The 14226-nt window shown below is 55.2% G+C and overlaps 1 protein-coding gene across 5 annotated transcripts; it reads left to right on the forward strand.

Moving 5' to 3' along the window:
- The first annotated feature begins 4095 nt into the window (after positions 1–4095).
- ASL (argininosuccinate lyase) lies at positions 4096–14004 on the forward strand. 5 transcript variants are annotated; one of them, XM_031024363.2, is made up of 17 exons: positions 4096–4151; positions 4376–4430; positions 7855–8049; positions 8290–8373; positions 8634–8690; positions 8853–8950; positions 10459–10536; positions 10637–10714; positions 11108–11160; positions 11493–11555; positions 11752–11866; positions 12050–12134; positions 12247–12306; positions 12570–12653; positions 13283–13363; positions 13504–13610; positions 13719–14004. In XM_031024363.2, exons 2-17 carry the CDS (start codon positions 4419–4421, stop codon positions 13861–13863), a joined length of 1395 nt encoding a protein of 464 aa, XP_030880223.1. In that variant the 5' UTR covers positions 4096–4151; positions 4376–4418; the 3' UTR covers positions 13864–14004. The 5 variants fall into 5 exon arrangements, with proteins under 5 accessions (XP_030880223.1, XP_081675750.1, XP_081675747.1 ...); XM_081819624.1 differs by having other exon boundaries at positions 4130–4151; positions 4268–4430; XM_081819621.1 differs by lacking the exon at positions 4096–4151 and adding an exon at positions 5089–5125 and having other exon boundaries at positions 4180–4430.
- Positions 14005–14226: the final 222 nt, after the last annotated feature.

A 14226-nucleotide genomic window follows, 5' to 3' on the forward strand; every position in this document is an offset into this window, starting at 1 on the left:
ACTCTGTCCTCCATTTCTAAATTTTTTTCATTTCAAAAATGTTGTATCAGTAGAATGATACAATGTATAACCTTTTGAGATTGGCTTTCTTTTCCCACTGAGCATAATTTCCTGGAGATTCAGCAAAGTCATGGCATATATCAATAGTTCATTTATTTTTATATGTTGAGTTATATCCCATGGTATATATTTATACTGAAATATGTATTAATATATTATATATTAAGATTTTATTTATTTATTTGACAGAGAGCATGAGCCGGGGGTGGGGGAGGGGCCGAGGGGCAGAGGGAGAGGGAGAAGCAGACTTCCCCAGACAACACAGGGCTTAAACCCAGGACCCTGGGATCATGACCTGAGCTGAAGGCAGGTGCTTAACCAACTGAGCCACCCAGGTGCCCCTATATTGAAATATATTTTTAAAGGTCGTTTTTACATACAAAAATTATTATCATCATTCTGCTGCTTGCAAAGGGCACCAATCATTTGTTTTGCCATTTTTGGGTGGCATGTTCTATAAAGATCAATTAGGTCATGTTGGTTGATAATTTTGTTTAGACCATCCAAATCTTTCCTGATTTTTTGTATACTGGTTCTGTCCAATTACAGAGAGAGGGATGTTAAAAATCTCCTATTATAATTTTGGAGCTATTTATTTATTCCTTTAGTTCTGTTAATCTTTGCTTCATATAATTTGAAGCTGTGTTATTAGGAGCATACTCATTTGGGATTGTTAGCACTTAATGATTGATTGACCCTTTTATCATTATATAATGCTCCTCTTTATCTCTGGTAATATTTCTTGTCTTAAAGTTTACTTTGTCTGATATGAAAACAACCATTCCAGATTTCTTATGATTATGCTTACATGGTATATCTTTTCCATCCCTTTACTTTTAACTTGTCTGTGTCTTTATGTTTTAAGTGAATTTTTTGCAGGCAGCATGTAGTTGGATCTTAACTTTTTAAATGCCTTCTGACAATCTCTGCCTTCAGTTGAAGTGTTTAACCCATTTATGCTTAATGTAATTATTGATACAGTTGTTTAAATCTATTATTTTTTTTCTATCTGTACTTGTGTCCTTTATTCTTGACTTCCTTGGATCAAGAATATTTTAACATTCCATTTTATCTCATCTATTGGGTTTTTAGATGTACCTTTTTTTGGTGGTTGCTCTAAGGATTACAATATGAATCCTTAACTTATCCCAGTTTGCTCTGAATTAATATTAGTATACCTCTTCATGTATAACATAACCACCTTACAACAGTATAATTCCATTCATAGCCTCTTCTACTTTGCTATAAAGCTAACAACACATTGTTATTATTTTTAGTTTAGTCATTTGTCTTTATTTTTTAAGATTTTATTTTTAAGCAATCTCTACACCCAATGTAGAGCTCAAACCAACAACCTTGAGATCAAGAGTCACATGCTCTACTGACTGAGCCAGCTAGGTGCCCCTAGTCATTTGTCTTTAAGGAAATTAAGAAGAGAGAATAGTCTTCAATGTATAGTTGCCTTTTCCAGGGCTTCTTATTCCTTCTTGTAGGCCCAGGCTCTTATCTTATTTCATTTCCCCTCAGAATGAAGAACTTCTTTAGCTTTTCTTATAGTCTGGGTCTCCTGGCTGTGAATTTGTGCACCTGTCATTTAATAAGCCTTGAGAATTTGATCCAATCTCAGCCACCATTTCTTTTGCATTATAGGATTCAGACAACACTAGCAATTCCCTGGGAATGGATTCACCCAGTCCCCAAACCCCAGCAGCCACATCTTGTCATTCTGAAGGGGAACTGGGTCTGACGGTCATCAAAGAGGTCCCTAAGAATGAGGCACTTGTAACTGCTTTCCACAATGGCCCAAGAGCCAGTTTTCCTTCCAGTCATGCTCCCATGCCAGACTAAGGGTCCACCTAAACCTCCTACTTGGGGCAAGAGTGGCTAGGCTATTGAATGGACTGAGTGTTGCCTCTTGAAGGCCTGAGATAGTCACCCTTCAGGCCTCTGGTGGTTTGAGAGGACCTGTCCTTCCTATCCATCTTCCCTGTGCTGGTAACAGACTGGCCACTGGCAGGAACCCTTCTCCAAACCTCTCTCAGCCTCCCTGATGTTTTGCTCAGGGACATCATCAGCTTTTTCAGAGAGAACTTGGTTACTGTGCTTCCATGAGCCTTTAATGCCAAGGACATTTCCTTAAGATCAAGGGCCATGCCCACTTTAGTGTCTACTGCCAGGGCCTTAACTGCCGATTCTTTTGATTTGTCTGTGTTTGTTTTTTTTTCTTCATAAACCTTCATGCTGCCTCTTCGTCTTCTTCCTTCTCCTGAGTTCCCTTCCCCAACCCTGCAGGAGCCTCCACACAGAACAACTTTGCTATTTGCTGGAAGCAAATCTGAGGTGACAGTCTCTCTTCTGTCATGTGGTACAGTGTGGTCAGCCAACTGTCTCCTTCTAACTGGTTGCCCATGGGCACGTCCACTAACCTCTAACCCTTTGCAGACTCAATCTCTCCATCTGTAAGCAGGACTGTTGTGAAGATGAAATAAGACCAATCATGTAAAGGCTTTAACACTGTCTAGCACCTGGTGAACCACTGTGTTAGGTGTTGTATTTACAGTCCTACCTGTGTTATGCATCCTGGTTATAGCCCTGCTCTCAAACATCTTCCCTGACTCTCTTTCCAGCCTCAACTCATTCGCCAGAGGGTTGCTGGATATTCAGGGATGTGAACTCATGTTTGCAGAGTACCACTGGTTCTCACCCTTGGCGACGCGGGAAGGGATGTCAGGCTTCAGACCCTAGCAAGTAGATCCCAGGGACTTGCCACAGCTCTCAGTTTAGAGGACCACATGGCTCACAGCTGGTTTCATGGGCTTCCCCACCTCTGTCTACCTGTGGCCTGATGTAGCCCAGTTCTGGGGCTTCTGGGGGAGAAGACAAGAAAGGGCTGGGAGTCATGGAGATAATGTAGATGAGGGCTGGGTAGGGGAGAGGACCTGAAGCTACAACTACAGTGCTCTCAATTCAGGGAAAGACTACTAGGTGCTCCTATAGGATCCAATGGGAGCCCAGAGCTGGACACCTGGTCAGCTGGGAGTCTCCCCAATATTGATGATGCTTGGCTAGAATACTGATGGACAAATGGGAACAGTGAGACAGACAGTGAAGGAAAGGCATTCCAAGCACAGGAAAGAGCATTTAAGGAGACTTGAAATAGCCTGATACACTCTAGGAACTGCAAGTAATTCCAGTCTGTTGGTCACTATGATCTACAGGGCCAAGACCAAACTCTCTCCCTTGACATTCAAAGCCCTTTGTAGTCTTGCCTGAAACTACTTCCCACCACTCCTGTCCACCCTACTCCTGTCCTTTTGTTACAGCCACTCTAACAGGTTCCTGTTCTCCCAGCAGGCCATTAACGTTCTGGCCTCCAGGACTTTGCCCAGGCTACTCCCTTTGCAGGGAAAATTCTAACCCTCTTCTTTGCAGAGCTAACTCCCTCTCATCTTCGGGGACATCTCTTCAGAAGCCCCTTCAGGGCACAAGTTGGATGCTGTACCACCGCTGTCTAGAACCCAGCTTCTCCTTTCTGTTGAATAGTTAATCACATCAAGGAAATCTTCCCTGAGTACCCCAAATACGCGCCGGCCTCCATGCTGCCATCAGGGCTCCCCGAAACCTGTCCACGCCTTGCCAGGGCTTCTTGAGGCAGGTTATCATTTCTTTTTCTTCAGTGTCCAACTCTACCTGGCACAAAGGAGGTGCCGCCTACCTTTTGTTGAATGAATGAATGAATGAATGAATGATCGGGCATGCCTTTTCACCTTTTGTATCTTGTGAGCCCGCCCGGCCTGGCCGGGTGTTTCCAGTGCCCGGCACAGTTCGTTGCCTTCCGCGCCGTCGCTCAGGCACCACCCTCACAGCCCCTACCCCCTCCCTGGGGCCGCTCGACCCAAAGCCACTCCCGAAACGGCTCCGCCCACAGCCGGGGTTGGAGGGCGCAAGCAACGCCCACCCCTCCAGGCCGCCTGGGATTGGTGCGGCCGCCGCCAGGAGGCGGGCACGGGGCCGGGCCGCTGCTGACGTTCGCGCGGCCAGAAAAGCCCCGCCAGGTGGCTGGCCAGGGGAGACGGCGCGGCCAGGAGGTGGTGAGTGTCCGACAGGCGGGACGGGCGGGACGGGCGGGACGCGCGCGGCGGGCGGAGCTGAGGACGCCGACGACCGTGGCGCGCGCTGGGCGCTGCCCACGTCCGCCTCCCTACAGGCTGCGCTGGGCCAAGCGCAGTCCCGAAGCACGGAGCCCCGAGCCCGCCCCGCCCGAGGGACCCCGTCCGGGGGCCGAGGAGGTTGTCAATCCCGGCTTGTCTTCTAGACCCGGACCACCGAGGCTCCTGGACGACGACGAACCGCCCAACATGGCATCGGAGGTGAGTGGGACCTCGGGGACGCAGGTCCTCCGAGTGTCCAAACGAGGGGGAGGGGCACTCTGGGAGCCAGCCAGGGCCGTGACCTGCGCACGGGATCTCCCCGTGCCAGACCTGCCGCCGGCCACCCTCCTGGTAATCGTCTTCGCTGGGAGAGACCTGTGCCTGGCCTTCCCGGTGGCCGCATCACCGTCTGCTCTCTCCCCTTTCCCGCTCCCTGGGAGCCTGTGTGGCACTTACCAGCCCACAAGGCTAGGGAAGGTGGCCCTGACCTGACCTGATAGTGCTCCCAGCAAGGGGGCAGGAAAGGAGCTGCCCACTCATTCAGCTCCCTCGCCTCTTCATTCCTTCTTCCCCGATGCCCTTCCTGTTAGTCCCCACCCTGCGCCCCTTCTCCTGCTGTAGCCCTTGTCCTTGTGTAGAAGAGGCCACACATGACTCTGGCTTGTGGAAAGAACCAGGACGTAGGGGACCATGCCCTGGGGCCCTAGTGGCCCCAGTGTCTGGTGGCTTCCTGTCTCACTGGCCTCTCTTCCTTAGAGCCAGAGGGCTCCTGGGTTCTCTTCCTGACTACTGAGTAGGCACAAGTGTCTTTTCTGGGGCCTCAGTTGAATTATCTGGCAAATGGGGCTAATAATAGATCTCTGCCTCCTTCTGTAAGGTACTGGATCATGAGGTCATTGCTTTGAAGCTTTCAGGTAAAAGGGGCTGTTTGCTTGATGCCAGTGAAGGGAACCTGTGGCCTGGGAAGCAGGAGGTCTGGGTTCCAGTCCTTTTCGGTCCTCATTAGCTAGCAAGGCACTTCCTCTCTCTGGACCTGTTTGTTCATCTGAATAAACTGGGTAAGAATGCCTGCCCTGCTAGTTTCTGGATCATGGTGTAGTGGGGGACGACAGGGCTTGGACTTTGGAGGCAAACAGAGTTGGTTTCTGAAGCAGTCTCTCGACCTCCCAGGGTAACAGTGCCCAACTCACAGGAGGGTGTAAAAGCATATGTAGAATGCCTAGCACAGGGCCGAGCTGTCCTACTATGTAGTAAGTGCTCAATAAATGGTGGCTAGGCCTGGGTGGCGTAGTCGTTAGGTGTCTGCCTTCCGCTCAGGTCATGATCCCAGGGTCCTGGGATCGAGCCCCGCATCAGGCTCCGTGCTCCATCAGTCTTTCAAAAAATAAAAATGGTGGCTAACGATACCAAAGGTAACAACAACGTTATTTCCCTTGTACTTTCTAAATTGGCTGTTGCTCATTCATCCCAGCCCAAACCAGTGCTCCTTGCCCCAAAAGTATCATTCTGGCCCAGATGTGCCCTAGGTTAGAGGGGTGCCCTTTCTGCCACATTGGGCTTCCCCCTCTCTTCAGAGCCCAAATGGTAGCGCCTCATTCTGACATCCTTCTGGGATCTTTTTTAAAAAAAGATTTTATTTATTTATTTATTTGAGAGAGAGAGATTGAGAGCTTGTGGCGGGGGGGGGGGGTGGCGGCGGGACAAGGGGCAGGGAGAAGGAGAGAGAATCTCAAGCAGACTCCCCACGGAGAGGGGAGCCCAGCAGAGCAGCTCTATCTCAGGACTTTGAACTGAGCGGAAACCAAGAGCCGGACACTCAACGGACTGAGCCACCCAGGCCCCCTCTTTCTCGGGTCTTTTTTAAGCCTGCCAGTGGGGTGGGAGCTTGGCCCCAATGCAGAGTGGGCTGCCTTCAGGAGACCAGAGCATCAGGTGCCTTCTGCTTGCCCCAGGCCGTCCTGTGGGTTGGTGCTAATTGGTTTGGCTGAAGCTCCACTTGTTAAGTAGTTGTTATTACTAACAACCTGGGCAGGGAGTCCAGGGCCTGCCGGAGGAGGCAGTGCCAGGTTCCTGGCTGAGGGGCCGCCTGCCTCCCAATCCTGACTGGCACTGGCTGGCCCTGGGCCTGTGGCCCCAGCAGTCAGGAAAGGGAGCCATGGGGTGCTTTGCCGGAGAGCTAGGCTTGGCGGGTAAGGGGCGGATCTAGCTCAAAAGGTTGAGGGGGGTGGAGGCTGCTTCTGCAGGGCAGAGTCCTCAGACAGCCAAGGCTGCTGGGCGATGAGGGGTCAGTTCACAGCCTGGGGCCTGAGCGCAGGGGAGGCCCCCACAGGGCGCACAGGAACCAGGACCTGCGCTAAGGCACCCCCTACCTCGGGCAGCCCTCGGCCCCTCCCTTACTAAGAGAATTTACTGAGTGCCAGGCATTGTGTTATGTATGCACTTAGAAATTTTACCTAATTGAATGCTCCTAACAACTCCAGCAGATAGGTACTACTATTGTCCTTAAAGAGGGGTAACCCTGCAGTTTAGAGAGGTTATGTACTATGCCCACAATCAGGTGGCTAGGAGAGGTCTGGGACATTGCAGGGCGACAGAGGAGGACACATGTCCCCAGCAGCCATTATAAACTCTCCTCCACAGGAAAGTTGTCAGTGAAGTAAAGTGCCTACCTTCACCCAGGGAACACTCTCCTAATCCTTGGCATTCTGGGAGCTAGGACTGAGCCCCATGTGTTCTGTACCCCTCCCCCATCTGTCACATGCTCTGCCCCATCCCCTACAGCACCTCTGTACTCTTTCAAAACAGAGGTGTCTCTGTCCCACCCCTCTGCCCTTGGCTCCTGGGAGGCAGAGGGTCAGCTAGTGACCTTCTAGAAGGCCAATGATAACAGATGCGCCAGAGGCATTCTCCAAAGGAGTGGTAGAGGTTGGGATCTTAGGCCCTGCCCCAAGCTATGGGAGAGAAATGCAGGCCGCTGGAGCCTGATGGGGCCCCTCAGGTGCTTCCTTGCCTGTCCCTGCTGCAAAAGTTCAGGATACCAGAGCCAGCAGAGAGGCCCTGGCGGAACATGGGGTTTAGAGTGCGGACCCTGCTTCAGATAGCTGGGCTGCAGCCCTGGCTCTACCTCCCAGCAAGGGCTCTGTGCCTTGGTTTTCCCCTCTCGGTAGCTGGATAGAATTGGTACCTGCTTCAGAGAGGGTCTGTTGGTGCGTGCCAAGCAATTACAATTGTGCCTGGCACACAAGAATGCGACATGTGTGAGCCGGGATTATTATCATTATCGTTGGAATATCAGAGCTGGATTGAAACTCTGGATTCCAGAGTGACTTCTCCCGTTGGTCAGTAGCAGGAAAGGTCCCAGAAGTTCTGCTGTAGTCTCAGGGGTGCCATCATTTCCGTAGAGAAGTGTCACAGCGTGGGAAAGAACCCTAACTTCAGCCACATTCCCACACTGACTCCCTGAGTGACTTCAGGCAAGTTCCCGATCCTCTCTGAGCCTCAGTTTCCTTATCTGTCCAGTGAAATAATCCTGCCTGCTGGTTCCCACTGCCGTCAGACTGGATAACTCTCCTGTGGGCCCTTTGTGAGAGGCACTGTTCTCAAGGGTGGGGAGGAGATTAATTGCTCCTGCTCTCCTGGCCAGAGTGGGAAGCTGTGGGGTGGCCGGTTTGTGGGCGCAGTGGACCCCATCATGGAGAAGTTCAACTCATCCATTGCCTACGACCGGCACCTGTGGGAGGTGGATGTGCAGGGCAGCAAGGCCTACAGCCGGGGCCTGGAGAAGGCGGGGCTCCTCACCAAGGCTGAGATGGACCAGATACTCCTTGGACTGGACAAGGTATTCTCTACATCCTAAGGCCCACCCTAGAGCCCCTCCCTGTGGTCCCAGGCTCCTACCAAGTCCCTTGGGGGTGGGGACCGCACCCCCCTGTGGAGCACTCACCCTTCTTGTGGCACACCCGTAGAACTCAGCTCTTATACAGAGACAGTCAGTGTTCAGGGTCGGGGTGGGACCGGGGACCGGTTTGGCTGCAGACGGCTGACCCCTGACCCCTGGGGTTGTCGCCATCTGCTACAGGTGGCTGAGGAGTGGGCTCAGGGCACCTTCAAACTAAACCCCAATGATGAAGATATTCATACAGCCAACGAGCGGCGTCTGAAGGTATGACCCCCACCTGTCCACCTGGCCTCCCCTCTCCACCTCACCCTTGGCCACTTGGAGCATAAACGCCATCATTCTGTTCCCTTCCTCACTGGCAGAGTGCAGGCCGGACCTCAGAGCAGGTGGCCTCCACAGAGAAGGCAGGGACCAGGAGTAGGGAGGGAAGGTGACAGGGTTGGGAGGAACCAGGCCCTGCCTGAACTGACCCCAATGGGCTACAAGCAGGCAGACCCTGACCCTATGCCTCCCTCCACCCCCAGGAGCTCATCGGTGAGACTGCTGGGAAGCTGCACACGGGCCGAAGTCGGAATGACCAGGTGCCGCCAGCTCCTACGGCCCCTGCCCCACTGCACCCCCGGGCCCTGTGCATTCCCGATCTTGGGGAGCCCAGGTGGCAGATTTAGGGCTCAGCGGTGGTCCTGGCTCCCCAGCGAAGCAACACATCTCTCTCCCTGAGTGCCACATTCTCCTCCCCACAGGTGGTCACAGACCTTAGGCTGTGGATGCGACAGAACTGCTCTAAACTTTCCGCCCTCCTCCGGGAGCTCATCAGAACTATGGTGGACCGGGCAGAGGCGTGAGTCTCCCATGGACCCCCAGGTGGCAGAGGGGGGCATGAGGGCAGCCAGGGTCTGCTGTCCCCTAAGACAGGCAGCGTGAGTGCCAGATCTAGGTGGCAAGGGTGAAGGAGGTCGGGGAGCCAGGCCCTGGGGTTCAGGGGCGTCCTGGAACTCCTGGACCAAGTGAGGCAAAGCAGCCAGGCATGGGGGCACTTCCTGCCGTGTTTCCTACTGCCAGGCCTGCCGAGCTCAGCAGGTAGGGCGAGCTCACCCTCTGAGGCTTCATAAGTACAAGGCTGAGGCACTAGGCAGATGCCCCGAAGCCTGAGGAAAGGGGCCGCCTGTGCTGGGGGCAGCCCGGGTCACCCTTGGCCTGCTTGTGCCCCCTGCCCACCATCCCACCCCCCGGTCCCCACCCAGCACGGACACAGGACAGCCAAAGCTGCCTCCCGCTGGCCTTATCCCAAGTTTTGGCTCCTGTGACCTCACGTCTTTGGGGTTGGCTTTGCTCTTTGCAGACCTGGCCGATTTGCTGCCAAGAAGTCCCGATCTGGTGTCACAGACAGGGTTGACCCTTCCTCTTCCCCAGCTCCCTGTGACCTCTTTTTCACCGACCTTACCACCTGGGGGAAAACGAGGTCATAAGAACTGTCAGTCACCCTGGGGGTGCTGGGGAGAAACAGGGAGTGACTGCTAATGAGTAAAAGGTGTCTTCTCTGGGGGGATGAAAATGTTCTAAAACTGATGGATATACACTAAAGTGTACGGTCTAGGGCGCCTGGGTGGCTCAGTTGGTTAAGCGACTGACTTCGGCTCAGGTCATGATCCTGGAGTCCCGGGATCGAGTCCTGCATTGGGCTCCCTGCTCGGCAGCGAGTCTGCTTCTCCCTCTGACCCTCCCAACCCTCCTCCCTCTAATGCTCTCTGTCTCTCATTCTCTCCCTCGCAAATAAATAAAATCTTAAAAAAAAAAAAATTTTTTTTTTGAAGTGTACAGTCTAAATGGGTGAACGCTAGGTGAATTGTATCTCAGTAAAGCTGTTTATTTAAAAAAAAAAAAAAAAAACCCAAACCATCCCCTACAGCACCTCTGCCTCTGCCTTGCCTACTTTAAAGAGCCCCCTGCTCTTCCGAGGTCCTTGGGAGCTTCTCAAGTGCTCACAAATGCGACTCCCCCTGCCAGGTAGTACCCACTCTGTGTGCCCTTCTTTGCTCTCACCTCTGCTCAGAGCTGAGGACTTAATCCCGTTTGGTCCCAGCCCCAATCCTACTCCGAGAGGCTCCACGGCACTGGCCCAGTCCTTGGGTCACACTGCCCCACTTCTGGGCTCCTCCTTTATGATGTGTTTGTCCCCAGGAGATCACTTGGTTTCTTGTGCAGGCAGATCCTTGGAAGGCTGGCCCTGCTTTTCCCTGTTGGGGCTCAGGCCTGCAGGATACGGGATGACACAGGCAGCCCTTGCCTGAACCTGCTGAGCCCCTCAGGCCCCTGCCGCTATTCTCTCCCCTGCCCCCCACCCCGCAGGGAACGTGACGTCCTCTTCCCAGGGTATACGCACCTGCAGAGGGCTCAGCCCATCCGCTGGAGCCACTGGATCCTGAGGTGAGTGGGGTGGGACATAGGGCAGGGGTACTGTGGAGGGGCTGTGACGGAAGGGAGGGCCCCAGGATGCCCTGACCTCCTGCCGCCCGGCTTCCTGCAGCCATGCCGTGGCGCTGACCAGAGACTCTGAGAGGCTGTTGGAGGTCCAGAAGCGGGTCAACGTCCTGCCCCTGGGGAGGTGAGTAAGGCCCCAGCGTTCTGAGGGCCTAGTTGGGGGTGGGGGTTGTACCACATTGCTAGCATGGTCCTCGGGGATCAGCAGAAGAGGAGGCGCTAGCAAGGACAGAGGAGGACAGCCAGCCAGGTAACTGGCCTCTCCGAAAGGGAGGGAGCCCTGCTTGGACCCGCGGCTCTCTCTAAGATGGGGGTCACCAGAGCAGGGCCAGAGCTCTCCAGGGAGGTCCCAGCCCGCCAGCCAGTTGCCCTCAGCCTGCCGTTGCCCCTCCATGGGGACAAGTGTTCCGTCAGCCACGCTGCCTGGGCGGCCGCCCTGACAGTCGGCACTTGGCGCTGGTGTGCACGTGTGTCTGTGCCAGGAGCCCTGCTCACCTGGGCCCCCCTCTTCCTGCAGTGGGGCCATCGCAGGCAACCCTCTGGGTGTGGACCGGGAGCTGCTCCGAGCAGGTGAGGTGCCCTGCCCCTCCCCCGTGGAGGTCCCCCTCAGGGCCTGCCAGGCCCCACAGACACACACTCGGAGGGGGCAGGGGTCTGGTTGATACCCTCATTTATTACCTATGGACACTGAGGCTAGAGGGGCAAGAGAAGGCTGGTGGCAGGGGTACATGGCTCTGGGGACACTCAGAGCTCCTGCTTCTTTCCTGGGACCTGTACAAGAGACCCTTCCCCACTCCTGCCCCTCCCTACGTTCCTCCCTGGCAACCTGATTTGGGGTAGAGGAAGCCCCTCCTGGCCCTCCGGCTGAGCCCTATTGCCTTCCCTGTCTCCCCCTCCTCCAGAACTGAACTTTGGGGCCATCACCCTCAACAGCATGGATGCCACCAGTGAGCGAGACTTTGTGGGTGAGTCCTAGGAGCCAGCGCGCTTGTCCTCTATAGGGCTATTACCCTGCACCCTGCTCTAATTTGCCCTCTAGCCCTGGCCCCTCTCCAGCCCCCTCCCACCCCAAGTCTGGTCCACCTGAGGCTTCTCCAGACTGAGTGGGGAGCAAGAGAGGCCTGGTGACCAGAAGGCCTGCTCTCCCTTTCCTCCCACAAGCTGAGTTCCTGTTTTGGGCTTCGCTGTGCATGACCCACCTCAGCAGGATGGCTGAGGATCTCATCCTCTATGGCACCAAGGAATTCAGCTTTGTGCAGCTCTCAGATGCCTACAGGTAAGGCTGGGCCCTGCCCTACCCCAGCTCTGCACCCACCAGCATGGCTTCCTTCCTCCCCATTCCCTCCCTCCCTGTCCCTGGGCACACCTGGACTGCATGCTGCTAGACCTCACCTGATCCAGCCAGCAGACCAGCCAAGGGGCAGGGGAGCCCTTTCAGCCCCAGCATCTCTGTCCCCAGCACCGGAAGCAGCCTGATGCCCCAGAAGAAAAACCCAGACAGCCTGGAGCTAATCCGGAGCAAGGCAGGCCGAGTGTTTGGGCGGGTGAGCAGGGCAGGGAGTGGGGGCAAGGCTTTTGGGCTGACCTGGAGAGTCCTGAGGGAACTTCCAGGATGGGCTCTGAGGTCCAGCCTCCTCAGTCTCACTCTTTTCTCAGTGTGCTGGGCTCCTGATGACACTCAAGGGACTTCCAAGCACCTACAACAAGGACTTACAGGTGCGAGGCTGGGGCTGTGGGTGAGGGACCCACCTGCACATACACCGCATCTGATTTCTCAGGGCCCTGGCACATCCAAGCAGGGGCCCCACAGAATTGCCACCTCCCATCCTATGCACCCAGCCCTTGACTGCCCTTGAGAACTCTCCTTTCTGTTGGTGTGGCTTGTACGAGGTGCTGAATGTTCCCAGTGGAGGGCAGTGGGGATGCCTCAGTGGGGGACACGGCTGCTGGGCTCTCACTTCCTGCCGCGTGCCTCGCAGGAGGACAAGGAAGCCGTATTTGAAGTGTCAGACACCATGAGTGCCGTCCTCCAAGTGGCCACAGGTGTCATCTCTACACTACAGGCAAGCCCCCCATCCTGTCCCCCAGGCCCCTCTACTCTGGGATGGGCATGCCAGGAGGTGATCTTGAGAGGAGGCGAGGGTGGGTGCATCCAGAAGATCTGGGGCAGGGGGAGGTGGGTACGTGTTTGCTCCCGCCCCTGGGACCAGCGAAGAGACGAAAGGTGCGAGCTACAGTAAAATGGAAATGGGTTAGAATCTAGGGGTCCCATCAACTGTCCTGACCAGATTTCTTTTTTAGCCATCTATGATAGGAAATTTCGGTATGCGCAGTTGAGAGAATGCACAATGAACCCCTGTGGACTAACAGCCAGCTTCAACAATAATCAGCTCCTGGAGTTTCTTGCTTTGGCTATCTTTACTCAGTGCCCACCACCACCCGGTGCTTCTGATGCACACCAAGGCTGGGGACCCTGAGAAAAAGTGCTGGCAACCCCAGGAGCTCCCCTAAACATCATCAGTGATGATGGCAAATGGCTCAAGCAGAGAGAGCAGAACAGGCTGGGTCAGAGTGGATCTGCCCAAGGCCAGGGACATCCTGGCTAACGGCGGGTACACCTTGGGCCTGAGGCTGGCAGCTTCACCACCCAGGGTCCCCAGGACTCACCACTCCCCCCACCGGTGTCCCCCAGATCCACCGTGACAACATGGCACGGGGTCTCAGTCCTGACATGCTGGCCACTGACCTCGCCTACTACCTGGTCCGCAAAGGGGTAAGTGTGGGGTGGCTGGGGGGGAGGCGGGAGGAGATGGGGATGTCCCCCAGGCCGAGGGTTGGCGGGGCGTGAGGGCCTGGGCTGAACAGGGGTCAGAGGAAGACTGAGTCGGTGCCGCCCGTGCCTGGCTGCCCCAGATGCCGTTCCGCCAGGCCCATGAGGCCTCCGGGAAAGCTGTGTTCATGGCCGAGACCAAGGGGGTCCCCCTCAACCAGCTGTCGCTGAAGGAGCTACAGACCATCAGGTGCGGCCCCCTCCCCTCCCTCTGCTGCCTCCCAGGAGGTGAGCCTGGGCCCCTGAGGCCCCTGGGGGCCCCGCTGGGCCCTGGCCCACCTCCTCCTCTCTCCCCCAGCCCCCTGTTCTCGGGGGACGTGAGCCACGTGTGGGACTACGGCCACAGCGTGGAGCAGTACGCTGCCCTGGGTGGCACGGCGAGCTCCAGTGTCGACTGGCAGATCGGCCAGGTGCGGGCCCTGCTGCGGGCCCAGCAGGCCTAGAGCCCTCCCCACCCCGCGCCTAAAGAAAGCAGGCCCAAGAGGAGGCCGCTGCTTGTTTCCTGCCCAGCCTGACTCCCTCAGCGGTGGGCTTTCAGGGGCCTGTTGAGTGAGCAGTTGGGGCCATCAAGGAAGCGGAGAAAATGGACAAGGGTGGCAGGAGTCATGGATGGGGAAGGAGAGGGGCTTGCCTTCATTAGAGCCTCCGCCCTGCTCAGGCCCCACACCCTTCACTGTAGGAGGCACAGTAACCGGCCCAGAGCATCCTGGGAGGACTGGCCTCCTTGGAGCCTTGATGGCCCCTGATGGGCTTGGTTCACTCAGTCAGTCCCTGTTCATTATCCTTCCTTCCAGCATCCTCTAGGC

This window comes from Leptonychotes weddellii, chromosome 5, assembly GCF_054177405.1.
Source record: "Leptonychotes weddellii isolate Sample4059 chromosome 5, ASM5417740v2, whole genome shotgun sequence".
NCBI lineage: Eukaryota > Metazoa > Chordata > Mammalia > Carnivora > Phocidae > Leptonychotes > Leptonychotes weddellii.